At 36.5% G+C, this 13531-nt stretch overlaps 1 protein-coding gene across 2 annotated transcripts in view; it reads right to left on the minus strand.

Moving 5' to 3' along the window:
* Nucleotides 1-13531, minus strand: part of dpr20 (defective proboscis extension response 20) — a 311446-nt gene that overhangs the window by 36585 nt on the left and 261330 nt on the right. For both annotated transcript variants that reach the window (XM_067757671.1, XM_067757672.1), the window contains exon 4: nt 4740-4854. In XM_067757671.1, the coding sequence (XP_067613772.1) occupies nt 4740-4854 (115 nt within the window). The remainder of the gene's footprint in view (nt 1-4739; nt 4855-13531) is intronic.

Genomic DNA, 13531 nt, shown 5'->3' on the forward strand with positions numbered 1-13531 from the left:
GTATGATTTTAGGCGCAAGTGCAGTTACAGTAGAGGTCGTACTAGTGTGTAGCTAGGAGCTAGGTTACAATCAGAGTTGGGCAAAACTTATTCGAGCTTTTGAAAAAAAAAATTCCTGGACCCAGTATAAATTGGTATTAAAAATGAGCGAAATCGGCAGATATTTCTACTGCTTCGGTTACATCTACTATTCCGTCTGAAAAACGCTAAAGTCATCTGACAGCTTGAAGGATCTATTTATTTCCTAACATCCTATTCAAAGCACAGATACGGAAACCGGTACGATGAATGATAACAAACCAAATTTCCCACACGTCACTTCGCGTGCACATGCAAATATGCCGCTTGAATAACACTATTACTTACTTACTTGCTTAATTTGGCGCTTAACCGTCTAAACGGTTATGGCCGTCCAACAAGGCGCGCCAGTCGCTCCTTCGCTTCGCCAACCGGCGGCAATTGGTCACACCAAGGGAGCTTAAATCGTTTTACACCTGGTCCTTCCAACGGAGTGGCGGCCGCCCTCTACCTCTGCTTCCATAGGCGGGTTCCGATAGAAACACTTTCTTGGCCGGAGCATCATCTTTCATTCGCATAACATGGCCTAGCCACCCCAGCCGCTGCGTTTTAATTTGCTGGACTACGTGGATGTCTGCGTATAGCTCGTACAGCTCATCATTAAATCTTCTTCGGTAGTCGCCATCGCCAACGCGTAGAGGTCCATAAATCCTTCGAAGAACTTTTTTCTCGAACACTCCCTAAACCGCTTCATCTGTTGTTGTCATGGTCCATGCTTCTGCCCCATATAGCAGGACGGGCACAATAAATTACTTGTAGAGTATGATTTTCTTCGCCGAGAGAGAAATTTACTTCTCAGTTGCCCACCTAGTCCAAAGTAGCATTTATTGGCAAGATTGATTCATTATTACTTTTATCAAAAAACTGTATTTTTTACTTTTAAAGAAGATATGTACATAAAACCTTTTTGATTGAACTTGTCCAAGTGCAAAGAAATCTCACAAAGCATTATTATTGGCGTTGGGGGGCATAAAGTGCAATCGCTGTTCTTAAATTTTTTTTGACACACACAAACAAACAGTTTAATATATTCAAATGAGTTATTTTCGGGTACTCAACCAGTAATTACTTGAATAAATAATTTATAATGCGAATAAAATAGGGTAGCCATCTAAACGTAAAAGTTGAAAGGTAAAAGGAAAACCGCACGGCACTATTTTGTTCTTTCATTTGCAAAAACTTCACTGTTTTTTATTACCTACCCCCCGCAAGCGAATTTAAATCACTCTATGTATGCGTCAATGGATTGAGTATGCACTCATTGCATCATTTTATATACAATTCCAACAACAAGTTTTGTGCAGTTGAGTTGAGAGAGGTTTCAGGTAGAGGGGGTGCAAATGTTAAGAGGGTCTTAAAAAAAACGAAATATTTGTGGCAAGAAGAACTTTTGCTATTTTCACTCTTCCATCACTGTGACTACTTGAGACCCACTATTATTCATTCAGTGAACAAAAGGTAAAACAAAAATTACAATAACAATAAAAACTAAATACCGATGTGAATTTCATTCATTTATGCGGCTTGGAACTTGAAAAGTCTTTGAGCGTTACCCGTCGGGCATTTGTACAATTGTTTGTGTAGTAGTAGCAGCTGTTTGGCAGAGTAGGGAAGATGTGATTGCCACATTGCTTAAGGAGAGTGCACGCGTAGGTTGTGGCAAGTACAAATTACGAGAGATGAGCGCCACGTGGGGAGCAGAAAATGCATAACTAATATTGCCAATTTGGTTTTTCTCAGCGAAAGTATTTTACTTATTTTTTTTTCCATTCGACTGATATACAGTGACTGTTAAAAATTTACGCCGATAACACATGTCATATAATTAAAGTCTAAAAAACAGATGCTGATATTTTTTTAACTAAATTTAACTACAAGCTAAAAAAATGTCTTCAGTTTGTAAATTTTTAAAAAGCTTATTTAATTTATTTTTAATTCTACTAAACACCTGAAAATAAACTTAATTTACAATGATTAAACTGTTTTTGAAAAAACCAGTAATAATAATAAAATTCAAAGGTTTACTTCAAATATTAATGTTACTTTCCCGAAAATATTTCGAAATGAGGTTGTCCCAAAAATTATACTGAAGTAATCTGCCAAGCAATCGAGGTGTGTTGGCAGCTTACCACACCGAAGATCCTCAGTTCACGCCAAGAACTCCGAGTGTAGTTCTGCCATGGAAAGCTTATCAGTGAAAAGTCATCTGCTTTGCCGTTCGGAGCAGGAAAAATTGAAAGGAGCACGACGCAAATTGGAAGAGAAGGTCTGCTTAAAATCTCGCCTCCGGCTATCGCACATTATATAATCCGAAATTTAGTCAAAATCGGTTTCGAAGTAGTCTCAAAATAATTACGAAAACAATTTCGAAGTGATTCTGAAGTGATCTTGTAATTTTCGCAATATTCACGAAATGATCCAGAAGTTGTACTGAAATGTTATCATAAATAATTCTGAAATGATCCTCAAATTTATACAATTGGTTACGAAATAGTCTCGAAATGGTCTTAAAATAATTCCGAGCTTATCCTGACATTGTTAAAAATATGTGGATTTAGAAATAGTCCCGAGATGATTCCGAAAATATCCCGTAGTTATCATGTAACAGTCCTCAAAGGGTTTCTAAATAGTATCGAAATTATCTTTGAATAATCTTGAACTGATCTTAAAATTGTTTCAAATTGCTCTCGAAGTATTCTCGAAATGATTCCGAAAATAACCCAAAAGTGATCTCGAAATTGACTTTAAATTACAACAAAATACCTTCAAATATATGCATGAAATAATCTACTGTTTTTGAGGCCATTCCGAAATGTTTACGAAATATTCCTAAAGTAGTCCTGAAATGATCAAAGAATACAAATACAATTCCGTCCCTATCAAAACGTGATCGCAGTCCCTGAAACACACAAATGTGGCATTTAGCTCCGTATTACTTTTACCTTTACTTCTACTTCGATTTTAGTTTTATTTTTACTTTTAATTTTACTAATAATTTTACTTTTATTTTTATTATTACTTTTACTTTTAATTTTATTTTAACTATTACTTTTACTTTTAATTTTAATTATACTTTCACTTTTACTTTTATTTTTACTTGTACTTATATTTTTGCTTATACTTTTTTTTAACTTTAATTTTATTTTTATTTTTACTTTTACTTTTATTTCAACTTTTAATTTTACTTTTACTTGTATTTTTGCTTATACTTTTTTTTAACTTTTAGTTTTACTTTTATTTTTACTTTTATTTTTATTTTTACATTTACTTTTATTTCAACTTTTATTTTTACTTAGTTATATTTTTACTTATACTTTAATTTTAAATTTTATTTTTACTTTTATTTTATTTTTTTTTTACTTTTATTTTTACTTTTACTTTTACCTTTACTTTTACTTTGGCTGATATTACAGAAAAACCAGAAATACAGATAATACTTTTACTTTTTCTTTTACTTTTACTTTTACTTTTAATTTTACTTTTACCTTTACTTTTACTTTAACTTTTATTTCTACTTTTATATTTATTTTTGCTTTTGCTTTTACTTTTATTTTTCTTTCAATTAAACCTTTATTTTACTTTTACTTTTATTTTTAAGAAAGTGACAACAAGACCACGGCGTTCTTGGAATCCAAAAAGTAAGGCAGCGCTTAGAGTCCGATTGTGCCGATAAAATGATTATCGTATCGAAACAGTTTCTAAGTATGGATGGAAGCAATCCCCTCGTACGCCAAAAATGGAAAGCTCTATAGAAACGGTGCTTCTTTATGAGGACGTAGCCGTAGCGACGGAAGTGTGATGCTATGGGTCTTACAAGGAAACCTTCCGCATAGTAAAGTAGGGTTTTGGAAAACTTTTGGTAACCCTTGAGGAGTGTTCGTTCGACGTGGCGCTGACACAGTGGTAATGGCTCTCATTGGGGGCAAAGTTTTACAAACTCAGCGCTCGCGGATTCTTATTCTACTAATTGACAGAATTTCTTGCTTCGAACCGGTTTATGTACACTGTCTGAGTCTAATGACTTTTACATATCAATTGGATTCCCATCACCAGCAAACATTTTTAAGAAGCAGCGAAAACATAAAATACCTTTGACAATTTTTATTTAATTTTGTGAATTCAATTTTTCTTTTTTCAGTAATAAAATATGAAAAAAAAAATTTTATAGACTTTATTACTGAAATTATGCAAACCAATGTCAAACATATTTTCTAAAAACTCAAAACTTCGTTAAAAATTTAAACAATTTTTTTTTTAGAGTTTTCTGAATTATTTTTTAGCATACAGTTTTGAAGCTCACTCAATTTTGTCAGATAAAGGGCAAGTTATAGGTCTCGTAAGGTTCGCGTGGGCTTTGAAAGCTGTCAATAATTTATAATAATTTTTGTAAAAATTTCTCGAATTTTCCACTTTTTTTTTGAAAACGTTATTGAGTTTGATTTGCATAATTCTAGTTACAAGATTTATGACAGTAAAAATAGAAGAAATTAGTTAATGAAATTTGCTCTTTGGGTGTTCGCCGCCGTACATAAAATAAAATTTCTCATTTTGACAGACAATCACTGTTAGTATGCATAGTTTATCTACTTTTACTACAATTCTGTTTTCTTTTTTGAAATATACGCTCATACTTAATAAATATTTCTACTTGAACAACTTACAGTCTTATCTTGTAATAGCGATATTCTGCAATTCAAATGTATGCTGCTACCAGCTTGCACCGTCAAATTCGTTGGCTGTCCCACGCGTTGCACATCCTCAAAGTGCGGTCCATATCTGAACGCATACCAACGTGCACACACACACAAACACACACGTTTATATAGTCGATTACAAGTTTGAAAAGTTCCATACGGGTTGTGGGAATCGGTAAAAGCATCATGTGGCAGGTGCAAATCGAATTGTTGAGAGTTCGTTACGTTTGTGGCAAATGGCAGCAGCAGAGTCAGCAGAAGCAGCAGACGCAGCAGCAAAACGTCAATGAAAAGAGATAACAAAGTATTTTGATTATATATTTGATATTAAACATGGCGAATTGAATAAGTTAGATTATAAATGTACGTGTGCTACATACTTAAATATAGATATGTGTATATGCACTTGAATAGCAAATGTAGAAACATAAATTTATATGAATACTTTTAACACAATGATTGTTCAAGGCATATTTGTGCCAACAAACCTAAAAGTTTATACGATTTAATCTGTTAAGTTGAAAGGAAAATATTTTGTAATAATAATATAACATTGATTTTTATTGCTCAAAGTTTCATTTTTTTGCAGTCAACTGCATAACCAACTGGTGTAGTTCAAAAAATTCATACATATTTAGTTAACAATTTTGTATTAGGGTGGTTTTATCTCATAGGGTAAAAAAAAATTTAAGGTTCTTCAGATACCTCATTTAAGTTTTAAATTTTGGTTTAGTGTCGATTTTGATAATTTTTCTCAATAGACATTTAAGGCATACAACTGAAATTTGTTTATCTTTAAGATGTGCATATTAGGGTGGTTTTACCTTATAGGGTAAAAAAAAATGTCAGGATTTTGTTGGAGGCGCCCCCCTAAAGTGTTTCATTTTGTTAGCTTTTAAGATTGCCCAAGTTTAGGCACAATTTGAAGATGTTAACCCCTGCCATTTGTGGCCACTGTTAAGCTTGGTTTAACGCCCCCAGAGCGTGTTTAGCACAAAAACAACACCTAGACCTCATTGAAAATCTATTGAAATACGAAAGCACTGACAAAAGTAATTAACAATATGATAAATCAGATAAATCACCTGTGGTATCTTAGTCCTGAACTTATTGCCCTGGCATTGTTTGACCCGGCAGTGCAAAACACCGTAAAGAGCCGAATGGCTGTAAACAAACCAAGCAAATTTTTTATTGCATATAAGATATTATATACAGTATCGTCTTTAATTTGATTTATGAGACGGCAAATTGCTTTAGCCCTTCCAGAGATATGGATCGTTGAAATCGCCAAACTGCCAAAAACTTTTCAAAACTTTGACGCCGCAGTGGCACGGGCTAATATCTTCGAATTATGCTCAAACTTTGGCAATCTTAAAATCTAACAAAATGAAACATTTTAGGGGGGTGCCCCAAAAAAACCGACATGGATTTTTTAAAACCACCCTAGTGTGTATATATATTTATTTATGAACTTCTAAAACTACTAATATTTGCACCTCAGTAGGTCTGTTAGTAGCAAATAATTGGACCAAAGTGCAGTACATATTTCAAAGATAACACACACACAAATGATGTGGTTATGAATGGAAATGTTTAGCTACGCAGTTGAAATTAAGAACTTTTTAAAGTGTGGCTAAAATTATACATGAAAATATTCATTTTGTTTTACAATTTTATGCATGTGCATGGGTTGAGTGAAAGTATTATTTGTTATGTTTGGGGAAAGTTTTCGTAGAAATTCAAATAGGACAATGCGTGAACTGTAACGCATGAAATTGGCAAGGTATTGTTTCAAAGGTTCAATTGTGAAAGAGTAGAGAGCATAATATTTTGAAAGTTGACACCTACCCCAAAACGAAACATCAAACAGTCCGAAAAAAATAATACTAGAAAGCAACTGAAGTATTTTTACTGCTATCGCACTCTCAACTAAAAACAAAAGACCAGGTGGCGAACAGTGCAGCCCAATAGTGGATGAACTCCAGAAAAGTCTATCAGACAATGATATCAGACGACAAGATTACGCGCGTGATATAGTAATTATTGCAAAGAGTAAATTCGAGAGCATACTATGTCGTACAGAGAGCTTTGAAAATGGCAAAGAAATGGGACGCTAGTTTGAGCCTTAATATCAACCCATCAAAGATGAACAATACCTTAGATAGCGTAGCACTGGAATATGGAAGTAAAGTGCTTGGGGGTTGGCTATCTTTGACACCCAGCACCTTTGTAAGAATATTGTGACTCCATATGCCTAGGGTCACAAAGAACATAATACTATTCAAATGGCTGCAGGTCCTATATATATCCTCACATGGATGCATACCATAATAATAAGACGCATTATAACCTGTGAATCGATAGCCCGGGAATTGATAACAACTTGGTTGACAATCACAGACAAAACTTCAACGACTTACTTGAGGCCATGCGTACATGCCCTATAACAACGTTGGACGCTATTATTGAGCTAATCCCGCAGCCGGCCAAGCCAAACCTCCTGAACATCGAAAAGGAGGTCTACCGCCACATAGAGAAACTGAAATCGAAGATTCTTATCTATCAACTTTCGAGGTATGATATTCTCAGGTCGGTAGTCATTCAAAAAAGATATAAAGTAGAATTGGAAGTCAAGTAAAACATAAAATGTAGCTAGACCAGAAAACAAACAATAACCTACACAAGAACGTTTTGTACACAAATGGCTCGAAAATACCATAGGGGATTGGAGACAGTGTCTCAGAATGCAGATCCAGAATAGCAGCTGCTCTGTTAGAATACCGGAGCTTCTTTCAAGCGGAAGTCAATGTTGGGCTGAGAGTCTATGTTCTGAGTTGAACATACAACGCAGAATGCGCTGCCGAACAGTCTGGCGAGAGAGTCAGCAACTATAAGACTCATTGGGCCAGAGCCTCATCTGCGAGTTTTCTCAAAGTAAACTTGGGCCATATATTGCTGGAAAAGATTAACTTTATCATTGTTTTTTTTTGTGTTATTTTTCCTTCCATCTATCTTTTTATATATCCCCTTTCTCTTTTTCTTTGTCCGTATCATTTTCTTTATTTTTGCCCCTTTTATTTCCCCTACCATTTCTTTATCTTTCCTTCTCTCTCCCTCCCTCTCCCTCTCTCTCTCTCTCTTTCTCTTTAAATGTATCTTTCTTTTCTGCCCCTTCGTCATCTCTTTACCTTTTTCTATGTATACGTTTTTCTAGTTCTTTCCTTTTTCTCTTTCCCTTTATATTTTTCCTTCTCTTATCTTTTTTTCCCCCTTTCCCCTTCGCTCTTTCTTTGTCTATATCATTTTTCCCTTTTTATTTCTTTTCCTATTTCTTTAGCTTTCCTTCTCTTTCCCCCTCTCCCTCTCTCACTCTCTCTCTGTCTCTACCTTTCTCTTTAGACGTTTCTTTTTTCTGCTCCTTTCGTAACCTCTTTCTATTTTTCTATGTACATATTCTTTCTGGTTATTTCTCGTTTTTATACTCAGTTGAGCAGAGCTCACAGAGTATATTAAGTTTGATTGGATAACGGTTGGTTGTACATATATAAAGGAATCGAGATAGATATAGACTTCCATATATCAAAATAATCAGGATCGAAAAAAAATTTGATTGAGCCATGTCCGTCCGTCCGTCCGTCCGTCCGTCCGTCCGTTAACACGATAACTTGAGTAAATTTTGAGGTAACTTGATGAAATTTGGTACGTAGGTTCCTGAGCACTCATCTCAGATCGCTATTTAAAATGAACGATATCGGACTATAACCACGCCCACTTCTTCGATATCGAAAATTTCGTAAAACCGAAAAAGTGCGATAATTCATTACCAAAGACAGATTAAGCGACGAAACTTGGTACATGAGTTGAATTTATGACGCAGAATGGAAAATTAGTAAAATTTTGGACAATGGGCGTGGCACCGCCCACTTTTAAAAGAAGGTAATTTAAAAATTTTGCAAGCTGTAATTTGTCAGTCGTTGAAGATATCATGATGAAATTTGGCAGGGACGTTACTCCTATTACTATATGTACGCCTAATAAAAATTAGCAAAATCGGAGAAGGACCACGCCCACTTTAAAAAAAATTTTTTAAAGTAAAATTTTAACAAAAAATTTAATATCTTTACAGTATATAAGTAAATTATGTCAACAATTAACTCCAGTAATGACATGGTGCAACAAAATACGAAAATAAAAGAAAATTTTAAAATGGGCGTGGCTCCGCCCTTTTTCATTTAATTTGTCTAGGATACTTTTAACGCCATAAGTCGAACAAAAATTAACCAATCCTTTTGAAATTTGGTAGGGGCATAGATTATATGATGTTAACTGTTTTCTGTGAAAACGGGCGAAATCGGTTTATGCCACGCCCAGTTTTTATACACAGTCTTTCGTCTGTCCTTCCGCATGGCCGTTAACACGATAACTTGTGCAAAAATCGACATATCTTTAATGAACTTAGTTCACGTACTTACTTGAACTCACTTTATTTTGGTATGAAAAATGAACGAAATCCGACAATGACCACGCCCACTTTTTCGATATCGAAAATTACGAAAAATGAAAAAAATGCCATAATTCTATACAAAATACGAAAAAAGGGATGAAATATGGTAAGGTAATTGGATTGGTTTATTGACACGAAATATAACTTTAGAAAAAACTTTATAAAATGGTTGTGACACCTACCATATTAAGTAGAAGAAAATGAAAAAGTTCCGCAGGGCGAAATAAAAAACCCTTAAAATCTTGGCAGGTATTACATATATAAATAAATTAGCGGTATCCAACAGATGATGTTCTGTGTCACCCTGGTCCACATTTTGGTCGCGATATGGAAAACGCCTTCACATATACAACTACCACCACTCCCTTTTAAACTCTCATTAATACCTTTAATTTGATACCCATATCGTACAAACACATTCTAGAGTCACCCCTGGCCCACCTTTATGACGATATTTCGAAACGGCGTCCACCTATAGAACTAAGGCCCACTCCCTTTTAAAATACTCATTAACACCTTTCTTTTGATACCCATATTGTACAAACAAATTCTAGGGTCACCCCTGGTCCACCTTTATGGCGATATCTCGAAACGGCGTCCACCTATGGAACTAAGGATTACTCCCTTTTAAAATACTCATTAACACCTTTCATTTGATACCCATATCGTACAAACGCATTCTAGAGTCAACCCTGATCCACCTTTATGGCTATATCCCTAAATGGCGTCCACCTATAGAACTATGGCCCACTCCCCCAAAAAATACTCTTTAACACCTTTCATTTGATACCTATATCGTTCAAACGCATTCTAGAGTCACCCCTGGTCCACCTTTATGGCGATATCTCGAAAAGGCGACCACCTATACAACAACCACCACTCCCTTTTAAAACCTTCATTAATACCTTTAATTTGATACCCATATCGTACAAACACATTCTAGAGTCACCCCTGGTCCACCTTTATGGCGATATTTCGAAACGGCGTCCACCTATAGAACTAAGGCCCACTCCCCTTTAAAATACTCATTAACACCATTCGTTTGATGCCCATATTGTACAAACAAATTCTAGGGTCACCCCTGGTCCACCTTTGTGGCGATATCACGAAACGGCGTCCACCTATGGAACTAAGGATTACTCCCTTTTAAAATACTCATTAACACCTTTCTTTTGATACCCATATTGTACAAACAAATTCTAGGGTCACCCCTGGTCCACCTTTATGGCGGTATCTCGAAACGGGGTCCACCTATGGAACTAAGGATTACTCCCTTTTAAAATACTCATTAACACCTTTCATTTGATACCCATATCGTACAAACGCATTCTAGAGTCAACCCTGATCCACCTTTATGGCTATATCCCTAAATGGCGTCCACCTATAGAACTATGGCCCACTCCCTCATAAAATACTCTTTAACACCTTTCATTTGATACCCATATCGTTCAAACGCATTCTAGAGTCACCCCTGGTCCACCTTTATGGCGATATCTCGAAAAGGCGACCACCTATACAACAACCACCACTCCCTTTTAAAACCCTCATTAATACCTTTAATTTGATACCCATATCGTACAAACACATTCTAGAGTCACCCTGGTCCACCTTTATGGCGATATTTCGAAACGGCGTCCACCTATAGAACTAAGGCCAACTCCCTTTTAAAATACTCATTAACACCTTTCTTTTGATACCCATATTGTACAAACAAATTCTAGGGTCACCCCTGGTCCACCTTTATGACGGTATCTCGAAACGGCGTCCACCTATGGAACTAAGGATTACTCCCTTTTAAAATACTCATTAACACCTTTCATTTGATACCCATATCGTACAAACGCATTCTAGAGTCAACCCTGATCCACCTTTATGGCTATATCCCTAAATGGCGTCCACCTATAGAACTATGGCCCACTCCCTCATAAAATACTCTTTAACACCTTTCATTTGATACCCATATCGTTCAAACGCATTCTAGGGTCACCCCTGGTCCACCTTTATGGCGATATCTCGAAAAGGCGACCACCTATACAACAACCACCACTCCCTTTTAAAACCCTCATTAATACCTTTAATTTGATACCCATATCGTACAAACACATTCTAGAGTCACCCCTGGTCCACCTTTATGGCGATATTTCGAAACGGCGTCCACCTATAGAACTAAGGCCCACTCCCTTTTAAAATACTCATTAACACCATTCGTTTGATGCCCATATTGTACAAACAAATTCTAGGGTCACCCCTGGTCCACCTTTGTGGCGATATCTCGAAACGGCGTCCACCTATGGAACTAAGGATTACTCCCTTTTAAAATACTCATTAACACCTTTCTTTTGATACCCATATTGTACAAACAAATTCTAGGGTCACCCCTGGTCCACCTTTATGGCGATATCTCGAAACTGCTCCCACCTATGGAACTAAGGATAACTCCCTTTTAAAATACTCATTAACACCTTTCTTTTGATACCCATATTGTACAAACAAATTCTAGGGTCACACCTGGTCCACCTTTATGGCGATATCTCGAAACGGCGTCCACCTGTGGAACTAAGCATCACTCCCTTTTAAAATACTCATTAACACCTTTCTTTTGATACCAATATTGTACAAACAAATTCTAGGGTCACACCTGGTCCACCTTTATGGCGATATCTCGAAACGGTGTCCACCTCTGGAACTAAGCATCACTCCCTTTTAAAATACTCATTAACACCTTTCTTTTGATACCAATATTGTACAAACAAATTCTAGGGTCACACCTGGTCCACCTTTGTGGCGATATCTCGAAACGGCGTCTACCTGTGGAACTAAGGATTACTCCCTTTTAAAATACTCATTAACACCTTTCATTTGATACCCATATCGTACAAACGCATTCTAGGGTCACCCCTGGTCCACCTTTGTGGCGATATCTCGAAACGGCGTCTACCTGTGGAACTAAGCATCACTCCCTTTTAAAATACTCATTAACACCTTTCTTTTGATACCAATATTGTACAAACAAATTCTAGGGTCACACCTGGTCCACCTTTATGGCGATATCTCGAAACGGTGTCCACCTCTGGAACTAAGCATCACTCCCTTTTAAAATACTCATTAACACCTTTCTTTTGATACCCATATTGTACAAACAAATTCTAGGGTCACACCTGGTCCACCTTTATGGCGATATCTCGAAACGGCGTCCACCTGTGGAACTAAGCATCACTCCCTTTTAAAATACTCATTAACACCTTTCTTTTGATACCAATATTGTACAAACAAATTCTAGGGTCACACCTGGTCCACCTTTATGGCGATATCTCGAAACGGTGTCCACCTCTGGAACTAAGCATCACTCCCTTTTAAAATACTCATTAACACCTTTCTTTTGATACCCATATTGTACAAACAAATTCTAGGGTCACCCCTGGTCCACCTTTATGGCGATATCTCTAAACGGCGTCCACATGTGGAACTAAGGATTACTCCCTTTTAAAATACTCATTAACACCTTTCTTTTGATACCCATATTGTACAAACAAATTCTAGGGTCACACCTGGTCCACCTTTATGGCGATATCTCGAAACGGCGTCCACCTGTGGAACTAAGCATCACTCCCTTTTAAAATACTCATTAACACCTTTCTTTTGATACCAATATTGTACAAACAAATTCTAGGGTCACACCTGGTCCACCTTTGTGGCGATATCTCGAAACGGCGTCTACCTGTGGAACTAAGGATTACTCCCTTTTAAAATACTCATTAACACCTTTCATTTGATACCCATATCGTACAAACGCATTCTAGGGTCACCCCTGGTCCACCTTTGTGGCGATATCTCGAAACGGCGTCTACCTGTGTAACTAAGGATTACTCCCTTTTAAAATACTCATTAACACCTTTCATTTGATACCCATATCGTACAAACGCATTCTAGAGTCACCCCTGGTCCACCTTTATGGCGATATCTCGAAAAGGCGACCACCTATACAACAACCACCACTCCCTTTTAAAACCCTCATTAATACCTTTAATTTGATAACCATATAGTGCAAACGAATTCTAGGGTCACACCTGGTCCACCTTTATGGCGATATCTCGAAACGGCGTCCACCTGTGGAACTAAGCATCACTCCCTTTTAAAATACTCATTAACACCTTTCTTTTGATACCAATATTGTACAAACAAATTCTAGGGTCACACCTGGTCCACCTTTATGGCGATATCTCGAAACGGTGTCCACCTCTGGAACTAAGCATCA

The sequence above is a fragment of the Eurosta solidaginis genome, chromosome 5 (assembly GCF_040869045.1).
Source record: "Eurosta solidaginis isolate ZX-2024a chromosome 5, ASM4086904v1, whole genome shotgun sequence".
Taxonomy (NCBI): domain Eukaryota; kingdom Metazoa; phylum Arthropoda; class Insecta; order Diptera; family Tephritidae; genus Eurosta; species Eurosta solidaginis.